The sequence below is a fragment of the Sinocyclocheilus grahami genome, unplaced genomic scaffold, assembly GCF_001515645.1.
Source record: "Sinocyclocheilus grahami isolate Dianchi unplaced genomic scaffold, SAMN03320097.WGS_v1.1 scaffold405.1, whole genome shotgun sequence".
In the NCBI taxonomy this organism is placed as follows: domain Eukaryota; kingdom Metazoa; phylum Chordata; class Actinopteri; order Cypriniformes; family Cyprinidae; genus Sinocyclocheilus; species Sinocyclocheilus grahami.
Window position 1 is genome coordinate 1,068,232 of NW_015505584.1, and position 21,784 is coordinate 1,090,015.

General features: G+C 38.2%; 1 protein-coding gene across 2 annotated transcripts in view; it reads left to right on the top strand.

The window, feature by feature from the left end:
• LOC107550686 (kinesin light chain 1-like) overlaps nt 1-21,784 on the top strand; it is a 33,644-nt gene that overhangs the window by 2,703 nt on the left and 9,157 nt on the right. For both annotated transcript variants that reach the window (XM_016232030.1, XM_016232031.1), the window contains exons 2-13: nt 8,720-8,990; nt 9,129-9,359; nt 10,978-11,047; nt 12,139-12,367; nt 13,252-13,339; nt 13,683-13,784; nt 13,880-14,053; nt 15,117-15,216; nt 16,995-17,044; nt 17,962-18,029; nt 18,359-18,467; nt 18,553-18,672. In XM_016232030.1, the coding sequence (XP_016087516.1) occupies nt 8,742-8,990; nt 9,129-9,359; nt 10,978-11,047; nt 12,139-12,367; nt 13,252-13,339; nt 13,683-13,784; nt 13,880-14,053; nt 15,117-15,216; nt 16,995-17,044; nt 17,962-18,029; nt 18,359-18,467; nt 18,553-18,672 (1,590 nt within the window). In that variant the 5' untranslated portion in view covers nt 8,720-8,741. The remainder of the gene's footprint in view (nt 1-8,719; nt 8,991-9,128; nt 9,360-10,977; nt 11,048-12,138; nt 12,368-13,251; nt 13,340-13,682; nt 13,785-13,879; nt 14,054-15,116; nt 15,217-16,994; nt 17,045-17,961; nt 18,030-18,358; nt 18,468-18,552; nt 18,673-21,784) is intronic.

Below are 21,784 nucleotides of genomic sequence, written 5' to 3' on the forward strand. Positions count from 1 at the left end.
TATGGTAATGAGGACTGTGAAATTAAAAGTGTCACAATGCATCTTGATTTTCTAATTTTTAACCTGCTATGTTTATCATACTGAAAACAAGGAGCATTTCTCATTACTGTTGGTCATAATAACATAATGCTAAACTGATACTGTTCGTTGTAATAGCACAGCCATGCTGGCATAACTGCACATCCACCTTGTGTTATCTCTCAGATTTCATCACTGACTCCATATTTGTGTTCTATTTCTGTGTCTTTGTTGCCATGGATATTAGAGAGGGGTGAGCGGTTAGTTCAGTGGAGGCTGGAATAAATTCACTCTGAACAGATTTTAAAACCTAGGCACATGCCGACTTTGTAAACAGTTACAGAGAAAAACTGGGCATCATACACTAAACTACTGAGGAGGATCACACATTAACAGACTTTCAAGTCTTTCTAAACTCATGCAGAAACATGCGTTGTGTTGCTAGGAGACGCGTGACAAATTAAAACAATATTCAATGAAAACAATAGACTCAAAATATCAAACATGTTTGATATCCTCCGACTGGATGAAATCATAGTCTGAAGCTAAAAAAATCTAGACTACTAGATTTTTTTTTTTAATCTTTTGACTTTTAACTGCTCAAAATCGACTATGACTTTCAGCAACTATAACGCGGACTATAAGGTTATCGTATAGTTCACCCAAAAATGAAAATTTGCTGAAAATGTGCTCACCCTCAGGTCATCCAAGATGTAGATGAGTTTGTTTCTTCATCAGATTTGGAGAAATGTAGCACTGCATCACTGTCTCAGCAATGGAGATAAAACATCACAATAATCCATACGTAATCCACACCTCTCCAGTCCAATAATTAATGTCTTGAGAATCCAAAAGCTGCGTGTTTGTGGATTATTGTGATGTTTTTATCAGCTGTTTGGACTCTCATTCTGACGGCACCCATTCACTGCAGAGCATCCATTACTGAGCGAGTGACGTAATGCTAGATTTCTCCAAATCTGATGAACAAACAAACTCATCTATATCTTGGATGGCCTGAGGGTTTCTTGTTTTCATTTTTGGGGGTGAACAATTCCTTTAATGTTGTAGTTTACATAAAAGGCCTCAACGGGGGGAATTTTCATTTCTAACAGCTGTGGCTTTGTCTTAGTTGTTCCTTTCTGGTTAAATATTAATAGAGGACTAGCAGCAGAGCAAGGTTTAACTTGTAAGTAAATTATTTTCTTTGTGGAAATTAACAGGTAAAAGTCATAGTCACATTAAACAATGACATGATTTCATCACACCTTTGTATCAAACCCTGTTGATGCATTATAGAACATTTATTCATGGTTATATTTTAATAAATGGTTATTATGAGACAGAAAGGACTATTATCCATCATGTGATTGGCTTTATTGATTGAGCTGGATCACATGACCTACTGGAGGCTGAATGAATGGGTATTACAGCATGAGACTGATGTTGTTAGGGTGAAGTGTAAACGCTTTACACAGAGCAGATTTGAAAACTTAGGCCTAAAGCTACTGTTGTGACAACTTTGGTCAGTTAAGGGATCCAAATAGGGCTGCCACAATCATGAATTTTGGTTGAATTATAGCATACAGGTAATTGTGATTGATAATTTAATTGTTCCCTTCATACATTTATTTAACTTGCTGTTTAAGATTGATACACAAATATGTGCAATATGCACAATATATTTGTAGCATAATAGGTTAATAGGTGTTTGTCCATTTATTTGGTACCAGTCAGTATAGATTGTTTTTGTCATCATCTAATGCTGTAACACGTGTGCTCGTGTGCTCGTTGCATTATGTTTTGTTTCAGTCAGTAGGTCTGTGTTCATGAGTTCATTTCCTTGTTAAGTCAATCATCCTATTCACTTGTTGTCTGATTAATTATCTCATTAGTTCCCATTGTGCTTCTGAACCCTCAGTTCTCCTTTAGTCTCTGTCTGTTCTTGTTTGTAGATTGTGGTTTCCTGTTCCTGTTGTTCCTGTTTCCTGAGCACTTGTGATTAAAAGTATATTTCCTTGCTATTCCTCGTTGAGAGAGTTTCTTCATTAACCACATTACGTAACAAAAGAACAGACCTAAACTAGCCATGTTTTTCTTTCTTGTTTTGGTCTCTTTGTTTCCCCTCCTCACTCATGGACCTTCCCGCCGTCCAAAGGGACCGTTCGCTGGAGGACCATACCAGGGACTTTTTAGATCTTTTTAGACCTTCCAGCAATTGGTCCCAGAGAGGACTTCGCCGCTTTTGTGGCGTGGGTGCTGGTGAATAACAATTCACCATCTGCCTTGCGGAGGAGGATTTCACGCTCTCCACTCCATGTACAGAGTCCAGCCAGCTGCCTTCCCCGTGCTGCACGGAGCTGATGCCAGAGCCCACCGCAGACAGTGAGCCTGCCGGGTTGATTGAGCCAGAAAGAGTAGGCTAACTAAGCTAGTGCTGTGTTCGATACATCGATACGACGATGTTATCGTCACAGAGATTTGACGATACAAGTATCGATACAGCTGTCCCTGTATCAATATTGTGGCACGTGTGCAGCAGTGGACTGCGCTTAATTTGAATACAAGAACACCATTTAAAATGGAGTAGAAAAGTGCGAGGTTTCTAAAAAATAATGAATAGAGCATAATATATAGGCTACAACAAGGTTTAATCTGGCCGTAGAGGAACACAACTGGGTTGCCTGATATAAAGAGATGTAATCCCCGAAACAGAGCTTCCCACTTGCGCAATACGGAAATATCTGCTACTTATTCAATTCAAGTTTATTTGTATAGTGCTTTTCACAATACAAATCGTTGCAAAGCAACTTTACAGCAAATTAAGTTTCTACAATATTTAGCGGTAGCTTATCAGTGGTGACTATCATTTAATGTACATATGGCAGAAATGTACGGAAAAATCAATAAAAGACGTAATCAAACAGACGATGAACACTATTAACAGCAATTATTATATGATGCAATCAAATTTATAGCAAAATGTGGTAGTTCTGTATGTTGTTTCAGGGTTGGCATCATCTGAGGTCCTCTGAGGGGTTGGCATCATCTCTTCTCAGGTGTTCTGGATCCAGACTGAAGCTTGTGTAAATCCTAGTTACCACGGGATGTCAGTCCCAGCAGAAACAGAGAAACAAATAGAGACATAATTAGCGTAGCTGCTGTTCCAACCAAGCAAAAATGATTTGTTTAACCCAAACTAACGAATAATAATGTGCATTTGATTAGATATAACTGCAGTAAAAGATTATGACTGCAGTAAAAGATTATGAGATGCATTATTTGAATGCTTGGCAAAAGAGATGTGTCTTTAATCTAGATTTAAACAGAGAGAGAGTGTCTGAACCCCGAACGGTATCAGGAAGGCTATTCCAGAGTTTGGGAGCCAAATGCGAAAAAGCTCTACCTCCTTTAGTGGACTTTGATATCCTAGGTACTACCAAAAGTCCAGAATTGTGCGACCTTAGGGAGCGTGATGGATTGTAGCGTGGTAGAAGACTAGTTAGGTACGCAGGAGCTAACCCATTAAGGGCCTTATAGGCAAGTAATAATATTTTGTAACTGATACAGAACTTAATAGGTAGCCAGTGCAGAGACTGTAAAATTGGGGTAATATGATCATATTTTCTTGACCTGGTAAGGACTCTAGCCGCTGCATTTTGGACTACCTGTAGCTTGTTTATTGAAGATGCAGGACAACCACCTAGAAGTGCATTACAATAGTCCAGTCTAGAGGTCATGAATGCATGAACTAGCTTTTCTGCATCAGAAACAGGTATCATGTTTCGTAACTTGGCAATGTTTCTAAGATGGAAGAATGCCGTTTTTGTAACATGGGAAATATGATTTTCAAAAGACAAGTTGCTATCTAATATAACACCCAGATTTTTGACTGTAGAGGAAGTAACCGTGCATCCGTCTAGTTGCAAATTGTAATCCACGAGATTCGGCGTACTGTCTTTTGGTCCAATAAGTAATATCTCTGTCTTATCCGAATTTAATAGGAGAAAATTATTGGTCATCCAATCTTTTACATTTTTAACACACTCTGTTAGCTTAGATAATTTAGAAGTTTCATCTGGTCTTGTTGAGATATATAGTTGAGTATCATCGGCATAACAGTGGAAACTAATCCCGTATTTCCTAATAATATTACCAAGTGGCAACATGTATATCGAAAATAGCAGAGGACCTAGGACAGATCCTTGTGGCACTCCATATTTTACTGGTGATAATTGAGATGACTCCCCATTTAAATGAACAATGTGGTAGCGATCGGACAGGTAGGATCTAAACCATCTTAAAGCCTGCCCTTGAATACCTGTATAGTTTTGTAATCGATCTATCAGTATGTCATGATCTATAGTATCGAATGCAGCACTAAGATCAAGTAAAACTAGCAATGAGACACAGCCTTGGTCTGACGCAAGAAGCAAGTCATTTGTAATTTTAACAAGTGCAGTTTCTGTGCTATGGTGGGGCCTGAAACCTGACTGAAATTCTTCATAGAGATAATTTTTTTGCAGGAAGGAGCACAATTGAGCAGACACAACTTTTTCTAAAATTTTAGACATAAAAGGAAGATTTGAGATGGGTCTGTAATTAGCCAGTTCACTAGGATCTAGTTGTGGTTTCTTAATAAGAGGCTTAATAACCGCCAGCTTGAATGGTTTTGGGACGTGACCTAAAGACAACGACGAGTTAATAATATTGAGAAGCGGTTCTTCTGCTACAGGTAACAACTCTTTCAGTAATTTAGTGGGTACAGGATCTAACAGGCATGTTGTTGGTTTAGATGCAGTAATAAGTTTATTTAGCTCTTCCTGTCCTATAGCTGTAAAGCACTGCAGTTTATCTTTTGGTGCGATGAATGAAGCTAAAGTATTATACGCTGTAGAATCTACATTTGCTATTGTATTTCTGATGTTATCTATTTTATCAGTGAAGAAATTCATAAAGTCATTACTATTAAACTGTGCGGGAATATTTAGATCGGGTGGCGTCTGGTTATTTGTTAATCTAGCCACTGTGCTAAATAAAAACCTAGGATTGTTTTGGTTATTTTCTATGAGTTTGTGGATATGCTCGGCCCTGGCAGCTTTTAGAGCCTGTCTATAGCTGGACATACTGTTTTTCCACGCAATTCTAAAAACTTCCAAGTTAGTTTTTCTCCATTTGCGCTCAAGACTACGAGTTTTTTTCTTGAGAGAATGGGTATTACTGTTGTACCATGGCGCAGTACGTTTTTCTCTAACCTTTTTCAATTTGATGGGGGCAACAGCTTCTAATGTATTAGAGAAGATAGTGCCCATGTTGCTAGTTATTTCATCTAGTTCATGTGTACTTATGGGTACACAGAGCAGTTGAGATAAATCAGGCAGGTTATTTGTGAATCTGTCTTTGGTGCCTGGAACAATAGTTCTGCCCGGACGATAACGCGGAGCCATATAGTTAATATCAGTAATACGCAGCATGCACGATACAAGGAAATGGTCAGTAACATCATCGCTTTGAGGTACAATATCTATATCAGTAAGATCAATTCCATGCGATATAATTAAATCTAGCGTATGATTAAAACGATGAGTGGGCCCGGTAACATTTTGCTTGACTCCAAAAGAGTTTATTAGGTCAGTAAACGCAAGTCCTAATGCATAATTTGTATTATCAACGTGAATATTAAAATCTCCGACAATTAGCGCTTTATCAACAGTAACCAATAGGTCTGAGAGGAAATCTGCAAATTCTTTTAGGAAATCTGTATACGGCCCTGGTGGTCTATACACAGTAGCCAGAGCAAGAGATACGATAGATTTCTTTTGCATATCTGACAGTGTAACATTAAGCATTAGTATTTCAAATGAGTTAAACCTGTATCCTGTCTTCTGAGTAACATTGAGAATATCACTATATATTGTTGCAACACCACCACCACGACCAGTCTGACGGGGCTCATGCTTATAACAGTAGCTTGGTGGAGTAGACTCATTTAGACCAATATAATCATTAGGTTTTAGCCAGGTTTCAGTCAAGCAGAGTACATCAAAACGATTATCTGTGATCATTTCATTTACAATAACTGCTTTGGGTGAGAGTGATCTAATGTTTAGGAGCCCAAACTTTAAAAATGGTTTTTGTTCATTTATTTTAAATTGTTCTGGTTTAATCACGATCAGATTTTTTCTAGATCCTGCATTAAATTTATATTTTGACCTCACTATTCGGGGAACAGACACAGTCTTTATAGATTGGACAGCACAAGTACTTCTATCATTTAAGCGGGTAGAACACAAGTCATCAGGGCAGTTATTTGAGATTTGACTTACTAGTCACATGGAGCGCAGCGTCCTGGAGATGTTGTCCGACATGAGCCAGCCGGTTCTTCGGCCCTGCCTCAGCTGGTTCCTGTCAGTCCTTCAGTCAGCGCTATCCAGGCACTCTGATTCGTCTCGGGCCTTGCAGTCTCCAGCTTCGCCTTGGCATGAGGATCCCCTGTCTTCACCTCCCGCCACTGAGCCCAAAACTTCACCTCAGCCCTCCGACCAATCGGCTCTGCCCTGGCTCCCTGTTCTCTCATTTCCACCATGGCCCATCATTCCAACGGCTCCGCCGGGCTCCCTCATTCCTCCGGCACCGCCTTGGTCAGTCGTCGACCTGCCTCTGCCATGGGATTCCACTCCTCTGAATTCACCTCGTCCCTCCATCCCTCTGGCTTCATCAGGATCTTCCTTCCCTTCGGCTCTGCTGTTGTCCTCCATCGCTCCGGCTCCACCGCGGTCTCCGTATCCCTTCCCTGCCTCCGCTTTGGTCTCATGAGCCCCCAGGCCTATGGTGTCACATTGGATCCATGTCTGCTTGGCTCCACCTGGGTCTCCCTCTCCAACGACTCCGTCTCCTTCCCTCGTCCCCAAGGTTCCTATCATCAAGTTGTCTGCACCATGGCTCCTCCCGCCTTCGACTCGTCCTGGCTGGCCTCTGGTTCAACATCTGGCTCCTCCCACCCTCTTCTCCCCATGAACTTGTTTGTTGGACTTGGTTTTGCTTTGCCCCTCTCCAGCTCCTCGCCCTCCCTGCTCAGTTGGACTATTTTACCCCACGAGGTTGCGCCTTCTGGGAGGGGACTGTATAAAAACATAAACACAAGCATTGAGTGGCCGTAATCAGCTTCAGTGACCGTATCAGAGCCACACTGCACCGCAGACGTGTGCAGTGTAAATTGTCTAAGTATTAATAGTAGGGAAAGCCCCTTATACTGGAGCGCGGCCACTTATGAAGTGTTTCTTGGAGGTTATAGTACGTTGAAGAATGATCATATGACTTTTTACATATGCCATGTGACCTATAAATGCGAAAAAGCCGTTTCCATTGCAGTTTTGCGAATTAATCCTTTTTCGCATTGCCTGAAAAACCACCTCATGCAAGCGTAAAAACTTTTTTGCGATATATGGCCGTTTTTGTGAAATTGACGTGTTTCCATTAGGCGTATTTTCAATTTGCAATTTCAATTTGCGCAATTTGAAGGGTAATGGAAACGCGCCTAGTTGGTCTTTGTTCATGAGTTGATTCCCTTGTTTAGTCACCTGTTGTCTGATTAATTATCTCATTAGTTCCCTTTGTTTGGTTCATGCTTATAAGCCCTCAGTTCTCCTTTAGTCTCTGCCCATTCTCGTTTGTAGATTGTAGTTTCCTCCTAAGTTGTTCCTGTTTCCTGAGCACTTGTGATTAAGAGTATATTTCCTTACTATTCCTCGTAGAGAGAGTTTCTACATTAACCACATTACGTAACAAATACTTACTCTAAAAACACTAATAATTTAATAACACTGTTAATGAAGTGTCATTTTTAGCACATGCAAATTTGAATATATTGATTTTTCATGATGCATATTATTATGTTGTGATGCCTGCATTCCCCAGTAGTATTTAAAGTTTATATACATTTTCTAATGAATATATATCTTTTTTTTCTAGTTATGTCAATTTGAAATATTGAATCTGTAGAAATTGTGATTTGTGAGTGAAAATAAATGTAAAAATCTCGTAACGGCAAATTACTAGAAAACTGGTAATAATTGGTAAATAATTTGGGGAAATAAAAAGTGTAAACCCTGAAGAGCATTCAGTTATTAAAACATATAATGAAAATTATGGAACTTATTTTAAATCATTGACTATCCTAGTTTCTTTACATAATAATAATAAAAAGAGCAACTTTGTCATTATAACAGAAGTACCAGAAATATTTTAGGGAGCCTTCAGAAATTGGAGACAAAATGGTTGAGAACTGCTGCTCTAGATAGTTAGTTGTGAGTTAATGTTTGGTTAAACTCAAGTATAGAGTAAAAACATTTCTTAACCACATAGTACTGTAGTACCACTGTAGTGTCTGATTAAATGTCTATGAGAATGATATCCTTCCCTTTTTGTATACACTAGAGTTTTTTAAATGTAGCCTATGTTTTTCTTGCAATTAATACTGCTTATCAAATTTTCTGTAAAGGTTTTTTTATTCATGTTTTTTTTTTTACACATTTTTGTTTTAACACATTTGTTGCCAATTCTAGTACTGGATTAATATATTTGACAATACATTGCAATTTAAAGTGCACAAAAAATAAAGAATGATCAGATATAATTGAAATAATTTTCAGTATAAAAAATAACATAATTCCAAACCCTCAACTCTGTGCCTTTTCCTTCACAGGCCTCCTGACCTCCATCAGAGTATGTCCACCATGATTTACCCCCACGAGGAGAGACTAGAGAAGCTGACGCAGGAGGAGATCATCTCCAGCACTAAACTGGTGATTCAGGGTCTGGAAGCTCTCAAGAGCGAGCACAACTCCATCCTGCAGAGTCTGGTGGAGACCATCCAGTGCTTAAAGAAAGATGAGGAGGCCAGTTTGGTTCAGGAGAAGTCCAGCCTGCTGCGCAAGTCTGTGGAGATGATTGAGCTGGGCCTGGGTGAAGCGCAGGTGAGGGACGATGACAGTACGGGGTGGGGTGAATGGATATGGTGAATACCACTGAATTTGCAGAAAGTCTGTTGTTAGCATCCATTGCTGAACTACTTAATAATGTAAAAATATTACAACACCTGTATTACATATCAGGTGATGATGGCCCTGTCCAACCACCTGAACGCAGTGGAGTCAGAGAAGCAGAAGCTGCGTGCTCAGGTGCGACGGCTTTGTCAGGAGAATCAGTGGCTGAGGGACGAGCTGGCCAACACACAGCAGAAGCTCCAGAAGAGTGAACAGAGCGTCGCACAGCTGGAGGAGGAGAAGAAACATCTGGAGTTCATGAACCAGCTCAAGAAATATGATGATGGTGTCTCACCAGAGGTGATTCTCAGTGGGGTGGAGCGTCATACTGGCACAAACACCACAATAACATCATGTTGCAAATGATATTCCCCCGATTTATATTTTTATTTTTAAATATTGTAGGAAATAATATATGAAAAGAAGTTAACTTTACACTACAGTAAGAAAGTTCATGGTGCCGGATTCGACCTCCAGTGTTATTCTGTGTTGTTATGGTTTACTAAACCTAAAACTATTAAAAATTATTTTTCACTTATTGAAATGAAGCTGAAATTAAATAAAACATAAATATTAGAAGAAAAGCCTATTTTATTTCAGCAACTAATTGAAATAAATTTTAATTTGAAGTACTACAATTACTTAAATTAAAACTGAAATAAAAATAAATTAAAGCCAAATATAAATAATAATAATAATAATAATAAACCTAGACAAAAGCACATAACATAATTTCTAAAACTTAAACTACAATTAGAATGGAAACTAAAAATATTAAAATAAAAGCTAATTCAAATATTAATAAATACTAAAACAGTATATAAATAATACTAAAATAACACTGGAGTCATTATTTGTTATTCATACTGTATCTGTCCATTCAAACAAAGTTAACTGTTGTTGTTTTTCCCAATATTATTGTTATTATTATTATACCAAATATACAATATATTTTGTTTATATTCTAGAATTTTTGGAAAATATGCTGAGATGTATATCCCAATTCATTTTTTGAAAGATTGAATAATTGATCTATCTATCTATCTATCTATCTATCTATCATTTTCTGGTTTTATATTCAGTTTAGTTTGTTTTAGTAATTATGTTGTGTTTTTAGCATTTTTGTTTTCTTTTACAATATGTCTATATAGTTTTTAATCATTTTTATTTCAGTTTTAGGTTTTTTTTTCGTAATAGTTTATTTTATTTAATTTAAAGTTTATGGTTTTAGTTTTAGTTTTAGATAACTAAAATAACCCCGTCGTATCCCTTGATCTCTTTTGATCTTGTATTCATTTGAATACATTTATAAGTCATTTACTAAATTAAAAACTAAATTGCAATGTTATTGGTGCTAGAAACCATGACTAACATTATAAGTGGACTTCTAAATGGATAAAAGGGGACTTTTCTGGCTTAAATCTCCTCTGCAGCTACAGCCTGACTTTTCTTGGGAAATGAGCCATGTCCTTCTTCCTCTGTGTGCAGCCAGCATTGATTTATTGACCTTATAGACGGATGACTCTGTTTTGCTGGATGAAGATGTTACATCGTTACTGTGTGATGAATTAGTAAATTGTATTCCCTGGCAAAGTCCTCTCCTTTACTTCAGTCCAATGTTTTTCATTCTTCTGTTTCTGCAGTGGAAGCATTTGAAGACACTCAATCTGTTCAAATGACAGTTGCCTCAAGCTTATCATTTATATTTCATGAAGGGCTGTTTCATGCAGTTACTTCCTGAATGAATGGAGCCATTAAAATCTCTAAAGACAGTCATGCATGGACAGAGATGCAACTGACTCTAGAAATGATCTGATATATAAGATTAATAGTAACAGAACGACACAGACTGTATTTAAACAAGAATCATGCTAAATTGAATATTTAAATCTTTTTTTTTTCTTTGATTTTGTTTTAGGAAGAGAAAAATAGTGAGACTCCCAGAGATGCCCTGGACGATTTGTTTCCCAATGATGAAGACGACCAGGGTAAGGATGTAAAATGATACAGCCACAACTTGTAGTGTGGACTTTGCTATTGCTATTTTTTTCCTGCTGATGAATGATAAACGATTTTTCAATTGGATTCTGCATAACTTTAACCTGTTAACTGCTAGCAGGACACTTGGCAGCTCTACGTCAATTGCCTTTTTCTCTATCATATATTTGATTTTTAGCATCTTAAATTAGGTATAATTCAAAAGCTTCAATGCACTCAAAAGTCATCCTGGGAAAACAGTTTTCAAATTGGACATTGCGTTACCATCTTTTTCTAATCTTAACAAAACACATATTGGTGGAAAAGCCTGAGACTCAATGTTGTATATTTGGCAACAGATTTGTGATAAAAGTGAAAGGTGGCATAAAATGTATTAATTTGTGGCAGGAGAAAGCATCAATGCCTAAAAATCTCCCAGGAACTTCAATTTTTGTGATATCAACTTCAAATTTGGAACACAAGTTGGTTAGACATATGGCTTTGATTTTCTAGCAATTTTATAGTCCAATTTATTTTGTAAAATATATATTTTTTATCAAATTTAAAATAAAATAAAAAGTTTGGTGCAGTGTATTTGCTTTACAACAAACTTATACTTAAACCTTTTTACACTTTCACTTCAGCATTAACCCGCTGAGTGTTTTCTTTAAAAAGTGACCACGCTTTGGTCTGTGTACCAAAGCATTAAAGAATTACAACCATTAAAGTTTAGTTAGTGTATTTTCACATCTATTGAGGGTGAGAGTTAACAGATTTTAAAGATCTCAAGCATTAAAATCACCAGATGGCATAATGCAGTGCCTGCTTATAAGAAAACAGAGCATTATCGTTGCTAATATAGTTATTGTTATAGTTGTTGTTCTTGGTGTGAACAACCCATAATGCTTGTTAGCATTTGGCCATCTCATGGCCATTCATTTGTACATCCATTTTTGTCTGCTACCCAATAGTCAACGTTACGTTACCAAAGTGTGGATTTGAGGAGAACCAGAAGAATGGCATTTGGGACATCACACCATTCAGAAACCATTCAGTTCATATTTGTGATATTAACTGTGTTACTCTCTGTCGCCCCCTTCAGTCTCACACACACACAACAGCGCCGCGCTTGCTGCCGCTCAGCAGGGAGGGTATGAGATCCCAGCTCGCCTCAGGACCCTCCATAACCTGGTGATCCAGTACGCCGCTCAGGGCCGCTACGAGGTGGCCGTGCCTCTCTGCAAACAGGCTCTGGAGGACCTGGAGAAAACCTCTGGACACGACCATCCCGATGTGGCCACCATGCTCAACATCCTGGCTCTGGTCTACAGGTGCGTGTTTGCTCAGGTGCATGTGGAGTCATCACAAACCTATGTTCTTAGTTACATGAAACACAAAAGGAGACATTTTAAAATAACAGTAAATGGCCACTTTCAGGCATCATAAAGAACACAGAATCATCATTAAAATGATCAGCATGGCTATATTTAAAAGTACTATTATGACTTAAATTACTCCAGAAATGCAGTGATTTGTAATTTAGTGCACAAGTCATTTGGACTACTATTATATCACTTTTATAGTATTAGCTTCGTCTTTGAAGCTCTAGTTTCCATTATTCGTAACTGCACTTACAAAACAACCGGTATGTTTTTCAACGTTTCTTCTTTTGTGTTCCACCGAAGAAATAAAGTAATTTGTTTGGTTCACAGCGATGTGATCGTGAGTACACGAGGACAGAACTCTCTTTCTTTAACCAGCAAGACTTCCTTAGTCAACCAGCTTTACCAGAAAAGTCATGCTGGTTAACCAGCTTGAATAAAGCATGAAATAAGTCCGCAGATTCTGTCTTATAATTGCGAGTTTGCATCTCGCAATTCTGACTTTTTTCTCATAATGCTGATTTTCTTTTTCAGAATTGTGAGATGTAAACACACAATTGCCATAAAGTCCAATTCTGATGAAAAAAGAGACTATTTTCTTACAATTGAGAGTTTTTTTTTCTCGCAATTGCGAGTTTATACCTGTTTGGTATCATTTATATCACACAATACTGAGAAAAAAGTCAGAATAGTGAGATTAAAAAGTCGCTATTACCTTTTTATATTTTTTAATTCTGTGGCGTAAACGGGCTTCCACAGAAAGAAGATTGCCCACTAGACCTACTCAAATAAGCCTCTCAAAATAAGACTTTACTGTGTTTCTCTTCACTCAGGGACCAGAATAAATACAAGGAAGCTGCTCATCTCCTTAATGATGCCCTGTCAATCAGAGAGAAAACCCTGGGCAATGACCACCCAGCTGTAAGTACAACGAAACACATATTACTCTAGAAACAGAGAGAATATACAGTTTTGCTTGGGATATCTACTATATTTACTACTCAATGTCTTCCAAGATTCAGTACCTCGAATGCCTTGCGAACTTCAAATCAAGAAACTAGTTCTTCCTGTGAAGTATTCATTGAAGCCTGAGACCTATAGGAATGATGGCGACTGTTAAAAACTCTGCACTTTTTACATAAATGTGTAAAGCCAGGCGATAAGATTGGAGCCTGTGATAAGAAAGCTTTAGCTGTATTTATGACTGTATAAATGGTCCATGAACAGTCTGGATCCACATAGTACCCTGTAAACTGTAATCCAGGTTGCAGCCACCCTCAACAACCTGGCGGTCCTGTACGGAAAGAGAGGAAAATACAAGGAAGCAGAACCGCTGTGCAAGAGAGCCTTGGAGATCAGAGAGAAGGTACTATCAGAAGAACCAGGCCTGTTTGTTGGGCTGCTGAAGTCTCTTGTGTCAACTGTTTAATATGATAAACATGTCTCTCTTTCGTTGCTCAGGTGTTGGGGCGGGAGCACCCAGACGTGGCCAAGCAGCTGAATAATCTGGCTCTGCTCTGTCAGAATCAGGGGAAGTATGAGGAGGTGGAGTATTATTACTGCAGGGCTCTAGATATCTACGAGAAAAAACTGGGACCTGACGACCCCAATGTTGCCAAGACCAAAAACAACCTGGTGAATATAATCAGCACTCCTCTTGAGTCCAAACAGCGTGTGTTTGCACAATAAAACAGCCTCATTCATTGTTGAGAGATCTGTTTGCCGTGAAAAGAATTAAAACTTAAAGTCTAGTTCAGATTATACACTGTATATATTATATAACAAACCCTGGCAAAAGTCAGTTAGAGTCAGTAGGATTTTTTTTTATTGTTATTGAAAGAAGTCTCTTATGTCACCAAGGCTGTATTTATTTGATCAAAAATACAGTAAAACAGTAATATTGTGAAATATTTTTGCTATTTAAAATAGCAGTTTTCTATGTGACTATATTGTAAACTGTAATGTATTGCTGTGATGCGCAGCTGTATTTTCAGCATCATTACTCCAGTCTTCAGTGTCACATGATCTTCAGAAATCATTCTAATATGCTGATTTGCTGCTCAAGAAACATTTCTGATTATTATCAAAGTTGAAAACAGTTGTGCTTCACAATACTTTTGTGGAGACCATCATTTGTTTTCAGTATTATCTGATGAATATAAAATTCAAAGAACAAAATTAATGTGAAAGATTTTTTTGTAACAATGTAAAAGTCGTCTTTTGTCACTTTTGATCAAGTTAATTCATTCTTGCTCAAAAAAGTAACTTCTTAAAAAAGTTTTTTTTTTTTCAAAAACTTCTTTAAGGAAAATCTTACTGACCTCAATAGAAATGGTAAATATAGATATTATATAGTATAATAGATATTGTATATGTATTATATGTGTGTGTGTGTGTGGATGGATGGATGGATGGATAGATAGATAGATGGATATCGTATTATATAGATGTATTATATATCTAAATACTGTCTACACTTTATAGTGACATATAAGAATATAAATATGTACAGTACAATGTATTGTGCTAAATTATATGTAAATATTCACATTGCATCTCCTTTTTCCTTCCTTGCACATAATGCACCATTAAAAAAATTATACATTTTATCTATAATCTTTAACAGAATTAATCATACATACCACTTTTTTTAAGTGTATGCCATAATTGTAAAATCCCTTCTTTATTTTCCCTGCAGGCTTCATGCTATCTGAAACAGGGCAAGTACAAGGAAGCTGAGATCCTCTACAAAGAGATCCTGACGCGCGCCCACGAGAAAGAGTTTGGATCTGTAGATGGTACGATCAATGCCTGAGTATGGCTCTTCATTATTCATTAGCTGACAGACTGCATGCTTCCTTCTTACGAAAGTTTTTTTCTCTCTTTTTTTTGCAACAATATAAAACTGAACTGTTGTCATTGCTGAATCATGCGTTTTGATGACTTCACCAGCCAGCGTGTGACTCTTGATCTCGTGACCTTTCTGCACACCTGACCTCTGGTTTACTACCATTCACTGTGAGCCGTGGATTTCACAGAAATCCAGGAGCAAACACAAACCAATAAAACATCTTTTTAGTACCATGAAATATAGGATTAATTCACACTCGGAAGGGTTTGGGACTGAATGTTACATGTTCTTGCCAAATATGTATATATGTTTTTCTGTGAAGATGAATTGACTTTCAAATATGGATGCTATATTAGTGAACTGCTTGCCTGTTCCAGGCAAAATACTTAATGTGAATGTCTCAAAAATAAATGCGACAGCAGAAGTGCAAAGCACTTTAGTGTAGGAACAGCTGAACAGATGGTTTGTCTCTGTGATTTCCCTCTCTTTTACTTCGTGGAAGTTGTAAAACTTTCAGCTGAAGTTCTGTGTTAAGTCATGTGTGACTTTTCTTTTCAAAATCTCATCCTTTTTTGTCATTTGATTTAGTTTTCTTTATATCAGAAAATTGATTATCCCTCAAGAATAGGCCAATTTGTCTGTTGTTTGATTTGGATGATTTTGTTAATAATTTTTATGTTGATTTCACACTTGATTTCAATAAATCAACTTGATTTTCTATATCTTCTGTTTCATGTTCATGCCAAATTTGACATTTTTAATACACGTTCACCTGGTGGACTGTTGGTTCAAGAACTACAATTATTGTTAGGTCCCATACGAATGGAAGCCTGTTTCCACCAGGTAATTGCGACTTTTTATCTCTCAATTCTGCCTTTTTTTTCTGAATTGCATGATATAAACTCACAATTGCAAGTTATAAAGTCAAAATTGCGAGATACAATCTCACAATTCAGATTTTTTTTTTCTCACAATGATGTCTCATTTACTCAGAGTTATAAAATCCAATTCTGAGGGAAAAAAGTACTGCCTATTTTCTTACAATTGCGAGTTTGTATCACAATTCTAACTTTATAACATGCAATTCTGACTTTATTACTCGCAACTGTGTTTATATGAGTTTATATCTCGCAATTAAAAAAAAAAAAAGTCAAATTCACAAGGTTATATCACAGTTCTAAGAAAAAAAAAAGGCTGAATTGCGAGATACAGTAAAAAGTTGCAATTGCGAGTTATAAAGTTCAATTCTAGGTGAAAAAGACTGTATGTTTTCTTACAATTGCGACTTTATGACTCGTAATTGAGAGTTTAGATCCTGCAATTTTGAGAAAAAAATCTGAATTGCAAGATGTAAACTTGATGAAAAAAGATTTTTAAAAAGTCAGAATTGTGAGATAAAATGTCGCAATTAACTTTTTTTACTTTTATTCAGTGGTTGGAACAAGCTTCCATACATACACATATTGATTTGAACAAGTATTTAACTATGAAACTCCTTTAACCTTTGTAACCTAAATTAAAAAGTGAAGGAGTAACCCAGTCATATCTAGAAACCAGAATATCACAGACACGCCATTCAGAATGCCTAGGAAACAGCATAGCAAAAAATAAGCATGATTTTACAGTAGTGACTATAATGTTTGGCAGAAACTGTCTCTGTTTTTACTATGGTGCGTTTTTTAAATGGCTGACTACAGTAGCAGAACTGTTTCTCTGTGTCTGCAGCTGAAAATAAACCCATCTGGATGCATGCTGAGGAAAGACAAGAGAGCAAAGTAGGTTTCTGCCAGCACATGTATCTGTTTGTGTGTGTGTGTCTGAGAGAGTGTGTGTGTGTGTGTGTGTGTGTGTGTGTGTGTGTGTGTGTGTGTGTGTGTGTGTGTGTGTGTGTGTGTGAGAGAGAGAGAGAGAGAGTGTGCGCGTGTGTGTGTGTGTGGGTTGAAATGCTGAGATGCTCATGTGGGAAGCTGATACAGTGAGAACATACAGTACAGAAAGTCACCACCCGCTATCAAAATATTCACCCTTTGTTGCTCAGAGCCTGAATTGAAAACAAACCGTTCTAGCTTTTTCTGGCTTTTCATACACAGTAACACAATATCCAGAGGAATCGAATCCAAGCCACTCTGAATAAGCACTGCAGTCAGTCCACAGATTCTCACTGGGATTTAGGTTGAGCCCTGACTAGGCCACAAGAGAACGGTCACTTTCTTGTACTTTATGGTTGTTTTGGTGCTCTGATTAGGGTTACTGTCATATTGAAACTGTTGAAACTTTCTGGCAGAGGGCTGCAGGTTCTCCTCAGGCTGTCAGAATTTAGTATTTTTCAGCCTCGGCTGAAGAGAAACTCCTCCACAACAGGATTCTGCCACTGTATCTTGTTTGGCTGGTAAGATGTGATGGGGTTTGTTGGACATATTGTCTATAGACTTCTTAAAAGACAAAGACCTTTTTAGATTCATTCCCTGTGCCTTTCAACAACTTCATGTTGTGAAAGTACTGTAAATGTTTTGAAAGGAGGTTGTAGCTTTCTGTACCCACTCTACATGTATTTACAGCAAACACAGTTTCCCTTACTGCAAACACGTCTTGATGATTGACAGCTGGGAAGAATTTGAACCTTCACTCTCTCTCTCTCTCTCTCTCTCTCTCTCTCTGTGTCTCTATGTTTTCCTCCGCTTCGTTCTCTCAGGGAAAGTTGGCAGATGGGAATCATTATGGGGAATACGGAGGCTGGTACAAAGCCTGCAAGGTGAACAGGTGAGAAAAAGCAGCTACAATTACCCAAACCTACCTGCCCCGCAGCTAAAACTGCTGTCTGCTATTAATTCAGCTGAAACTTCAGCTTAAAGGAATGTTCTGGAAAGCTGAATATGAGTTAAAGGTGCTGTAAAGCAACAACAAAATTTTGAAAGTTTTGAAATGCACTCAAATTTTGCTGCTGACTAAATCCTAAACTTGCCTAAACTGCTTTTCTTTTACTTTTTTATGCAAGTGCTGCTACTTTCTTCAGAAAATGCAAACCTAGTCTGAATGCTAGATATGTTAGGAATTATATGAGACGAATCTGTGTGTGTTTTCATATACAGCCCCACGATAAACACCACGCTGAGGAACCTGGGTGCTCTGTACCGTAAGCAGGGGAAAATAGAGGCAGCAGAGACCCTAGAGGAGTGTGCCATGAGGTCCCGCAGACAGGTGCAACATCTGTGAGAATCATAGCGGCATATGCTGGAAAACATGATGTTTTTGTAACGTGTGTGTGTGTGTGTGTGTGTGTCAGGGAGCGGCAGTGGACCCTCAGAGAGATGGAGAGAGGCGGAGGAGCACTGCATCAATCTCCAGCGTGAAGTATGACTGCAGCAGTGACGCCGGAGAAGAGGGCAGTGTGGAGTGGAATGGGGTGAGTCAATAATATCTTTGTCATGTTAGGCTGCTTTAAGTGCATGGAGCCCTTAAGGGCACATGGTGATGAAAAAAAGTATGGGGGGGGGGGAATATATATTTCAGTGCTTCTTGCAAAAATTCTGCAAAAGTATTGCATTTCCCCAAGAAACTCTGCATTCTCTCGCAAAACATTTGCATGAACTTGCAAATGTGTTGTGTTCCCCTGAGAAACTTTCTGATTTCTTGAAAAATATCTTCTTTTGCAAAAATATTGTGTTCCCATGAGAAACATTGCAACCTTTCACAAAACATTTGCGTTCTTTTGCAAAAGTTTTGCGTTCCTGCGAGAAACATTGCATTCCCTCGCAAAACAGTATTGCATTATCTCAAGAAACATTGCAATCTTTCACAAAACATTTGCATTCTTTTGCAAAAGTGTTGCATTCCCGCAAGAAACACTGCAATTTCACAAAACAGTTGCATTCTTTTGCAAAAATCTTGAGTTCCTGCGAGAAACATTGCATTTACTCGCAAAAAATTGCGTTCTTTTGCAAAAGTGTTGCATTCCCACGAGAAAAATTGCAATCTTTCACAAAACATTTGCGTTCTTTTGCAAAAGTGTTGCATTCCTGCGAGAAACATTGCATTCACTCGCAAAATATTTGCATTCTTTTGCAAAAGTCTTGCGTTCCCTCAAGAAACATTGCAATCTTTCACAAAATATTTGCGTTCTTTTGCAAAAGTCTTGCATTCCGGCGAGAAACATTGCATTAGCTCGCAAAAATTTTGTGTTCGTTTGCAAAAGTGTTGCATTCCCTCAAGAAACATTGCAATCTTTCACAAAAAAATTGCATTCTTTTGCAAGTGTTTTGCTTTCCCTCAAGAAACGTTGCAATCTTTCACAAACATTTGCATTCTTTTGCAAAAGTGTTGTTTCTGCGAGAAACATTGCATTCACTCACAAAAACTTTGCATTCTTTTGCAAAAGTGTTGCATTGCCTCAAGAAACATTGTAATCTTTCTCAAAACATTTGCATTCTCTTATAAAAGTATCTTATAAAACTTTCTTGAGGGAATACAAATATTTTGTGAGAAAATTCATATGTTTCTTGGGTGAACGCAAACATTTTACAAGAGAAATATAATTTTACCTTCCATCTAATTTATTTTTACCATCACCATATCCATTTAGTGACTCCATAGTAAGTGAGTTTTATTGGAATAACACTCATAAAATGTCCCTGCCATCTGACAGATATCACTTATTAGCCAATCAGAAATACTCTGTGTACCTGTCAATTTTGCATGCATACATCAGGTTTTAACATATTTTTTTTGAAGAGTGGCAAAATTAGCAAAGTAGTAGTTAGTAAAATGGCTAAATTGCAAACATCACCTTTAAATTACACCTAACTTGCATTAAAAATCTGCATGAAACCAAAATTTACTATATTTTCTTTTAATTCATGTTCCTTGTCCTATTGTAAATTATTGATTAGTACGGAACCCCACACATGACATGAGTAAACAAGATATCGGGGCTCCAAATGAAGAATTTGAGGCCATGTTTTATTATTTCATTCCCTCATTTTAGTTCAATTGTGGCCACACTGTACTTATTTGTTCCCTCGCTTTAGGGGGTGATATTTGATAACAATATCTTGTTTTTGTCATATGCAGAGCTCCATACATCAGTGCATATATACAGTATCTCACAGAAGTGAGTACACCCCTCACATTTTTGTAAATATTTTATTATATCTTTTCATGTGACAATACTGAAGAAATTACACTTTGCAAATGTAAAGTAGTGAGTGTACAGCTTGTATAACAGTGTACATTTGCTGTCCCCTCAAAATAACTCAACACACAGCCATTAATGTCTAAACCGCTGGCCACAAAAGTGAGTACACTCCTAAGTGAAAATGTCCAAATTGGGCCCAAAGTGTCAATATTTTGTGTGGCCACCATTATTTTCCAGCACTGCCTTAACCCTCTTGGGCATGGAGTTCACTAGAGCTTCACAGGTTGCCACTGGAGTCCTCTTCCACTCCTCCAAGAAGACATCACGGAGCTTGTGGATGTTAGAGACCTTGAGATGCTCAATAGGGTTTAGGTCTGGAGACATGCTTGGCCAATCCATGACCTTTACCCTCAGCTTCTTTAGCAAGGCAGTGGTCATCTTGGAGGTGTGTTTGGGGTCTATGTCAAGTTGGAATACTGCCCTGCGGTCCAGTCTCCAAAGGGAGGGGATCATGCTCTTCTTCAGTATGTCACAGTACATGTTGGCATTCATGGTTCCCTCAATGAACTGTAGCTCCCCGGTGCCGGCAGCACTCATGCAGCCCCAGACCATGACCCTCCCACCACCATGCTTGACTGTAGGCAAGACACACTTGTCTTTGTACTCCTCACCTGGTTGCCGCCACACACGCTTGACACCATCTGAACCAAATAAGTTTATCTTGGTCTCATCAGACCACAGGACATGGTTCCAGTAATCCATGTCCTTAGTCTGCTTGTCTTCAGCAAACTGTTTGTGGGCTTTCTTGTGCATCATCTTTAGAAGAGGCTTCCTTCTGGGACGACAGCCATGCAGACCAATTTGATGCAGTGTGCGGCGTATGGTCTGAGCACTGACAGGCTGACCCCCCACCCCTTCAACCTCTGCAGCAATGCTGGCAGCACTCATACGTCTATTTCCCAAACACAACCTCTGGATATGATGCTGAGCACGTGCACTCAACTTCTTTGGTCGACCATGGCGAGACCTGTTCTGAGTGGAACAGGAACGGTCTTGTTAAACCGCTGTATGGTCTTGGCCACTGTGCTGCAGCTCAGGTTCAGGGTCTTGGCAATCTTCTTACAGCCTACGCCATCTTTATGTAGAGCAACAATAATTTTTTTTAGATCCTCAGAGAGTTCTTTGCCATGAGGTGCCATGTTGAACTTCCAGTGACCAGTATGAGAGAGTGAGAGCGATAACACCAAATTTAACACACCTGCTCCCCATCCACACCTGAGACCTTGTAACACTAATGAGTCACATGACAACGGGGAGAGAAAATGGCTAATTGGGACCAATTTGGACATTTTCACTTAGGGGTGTACTCACTTTTGTGACCAGC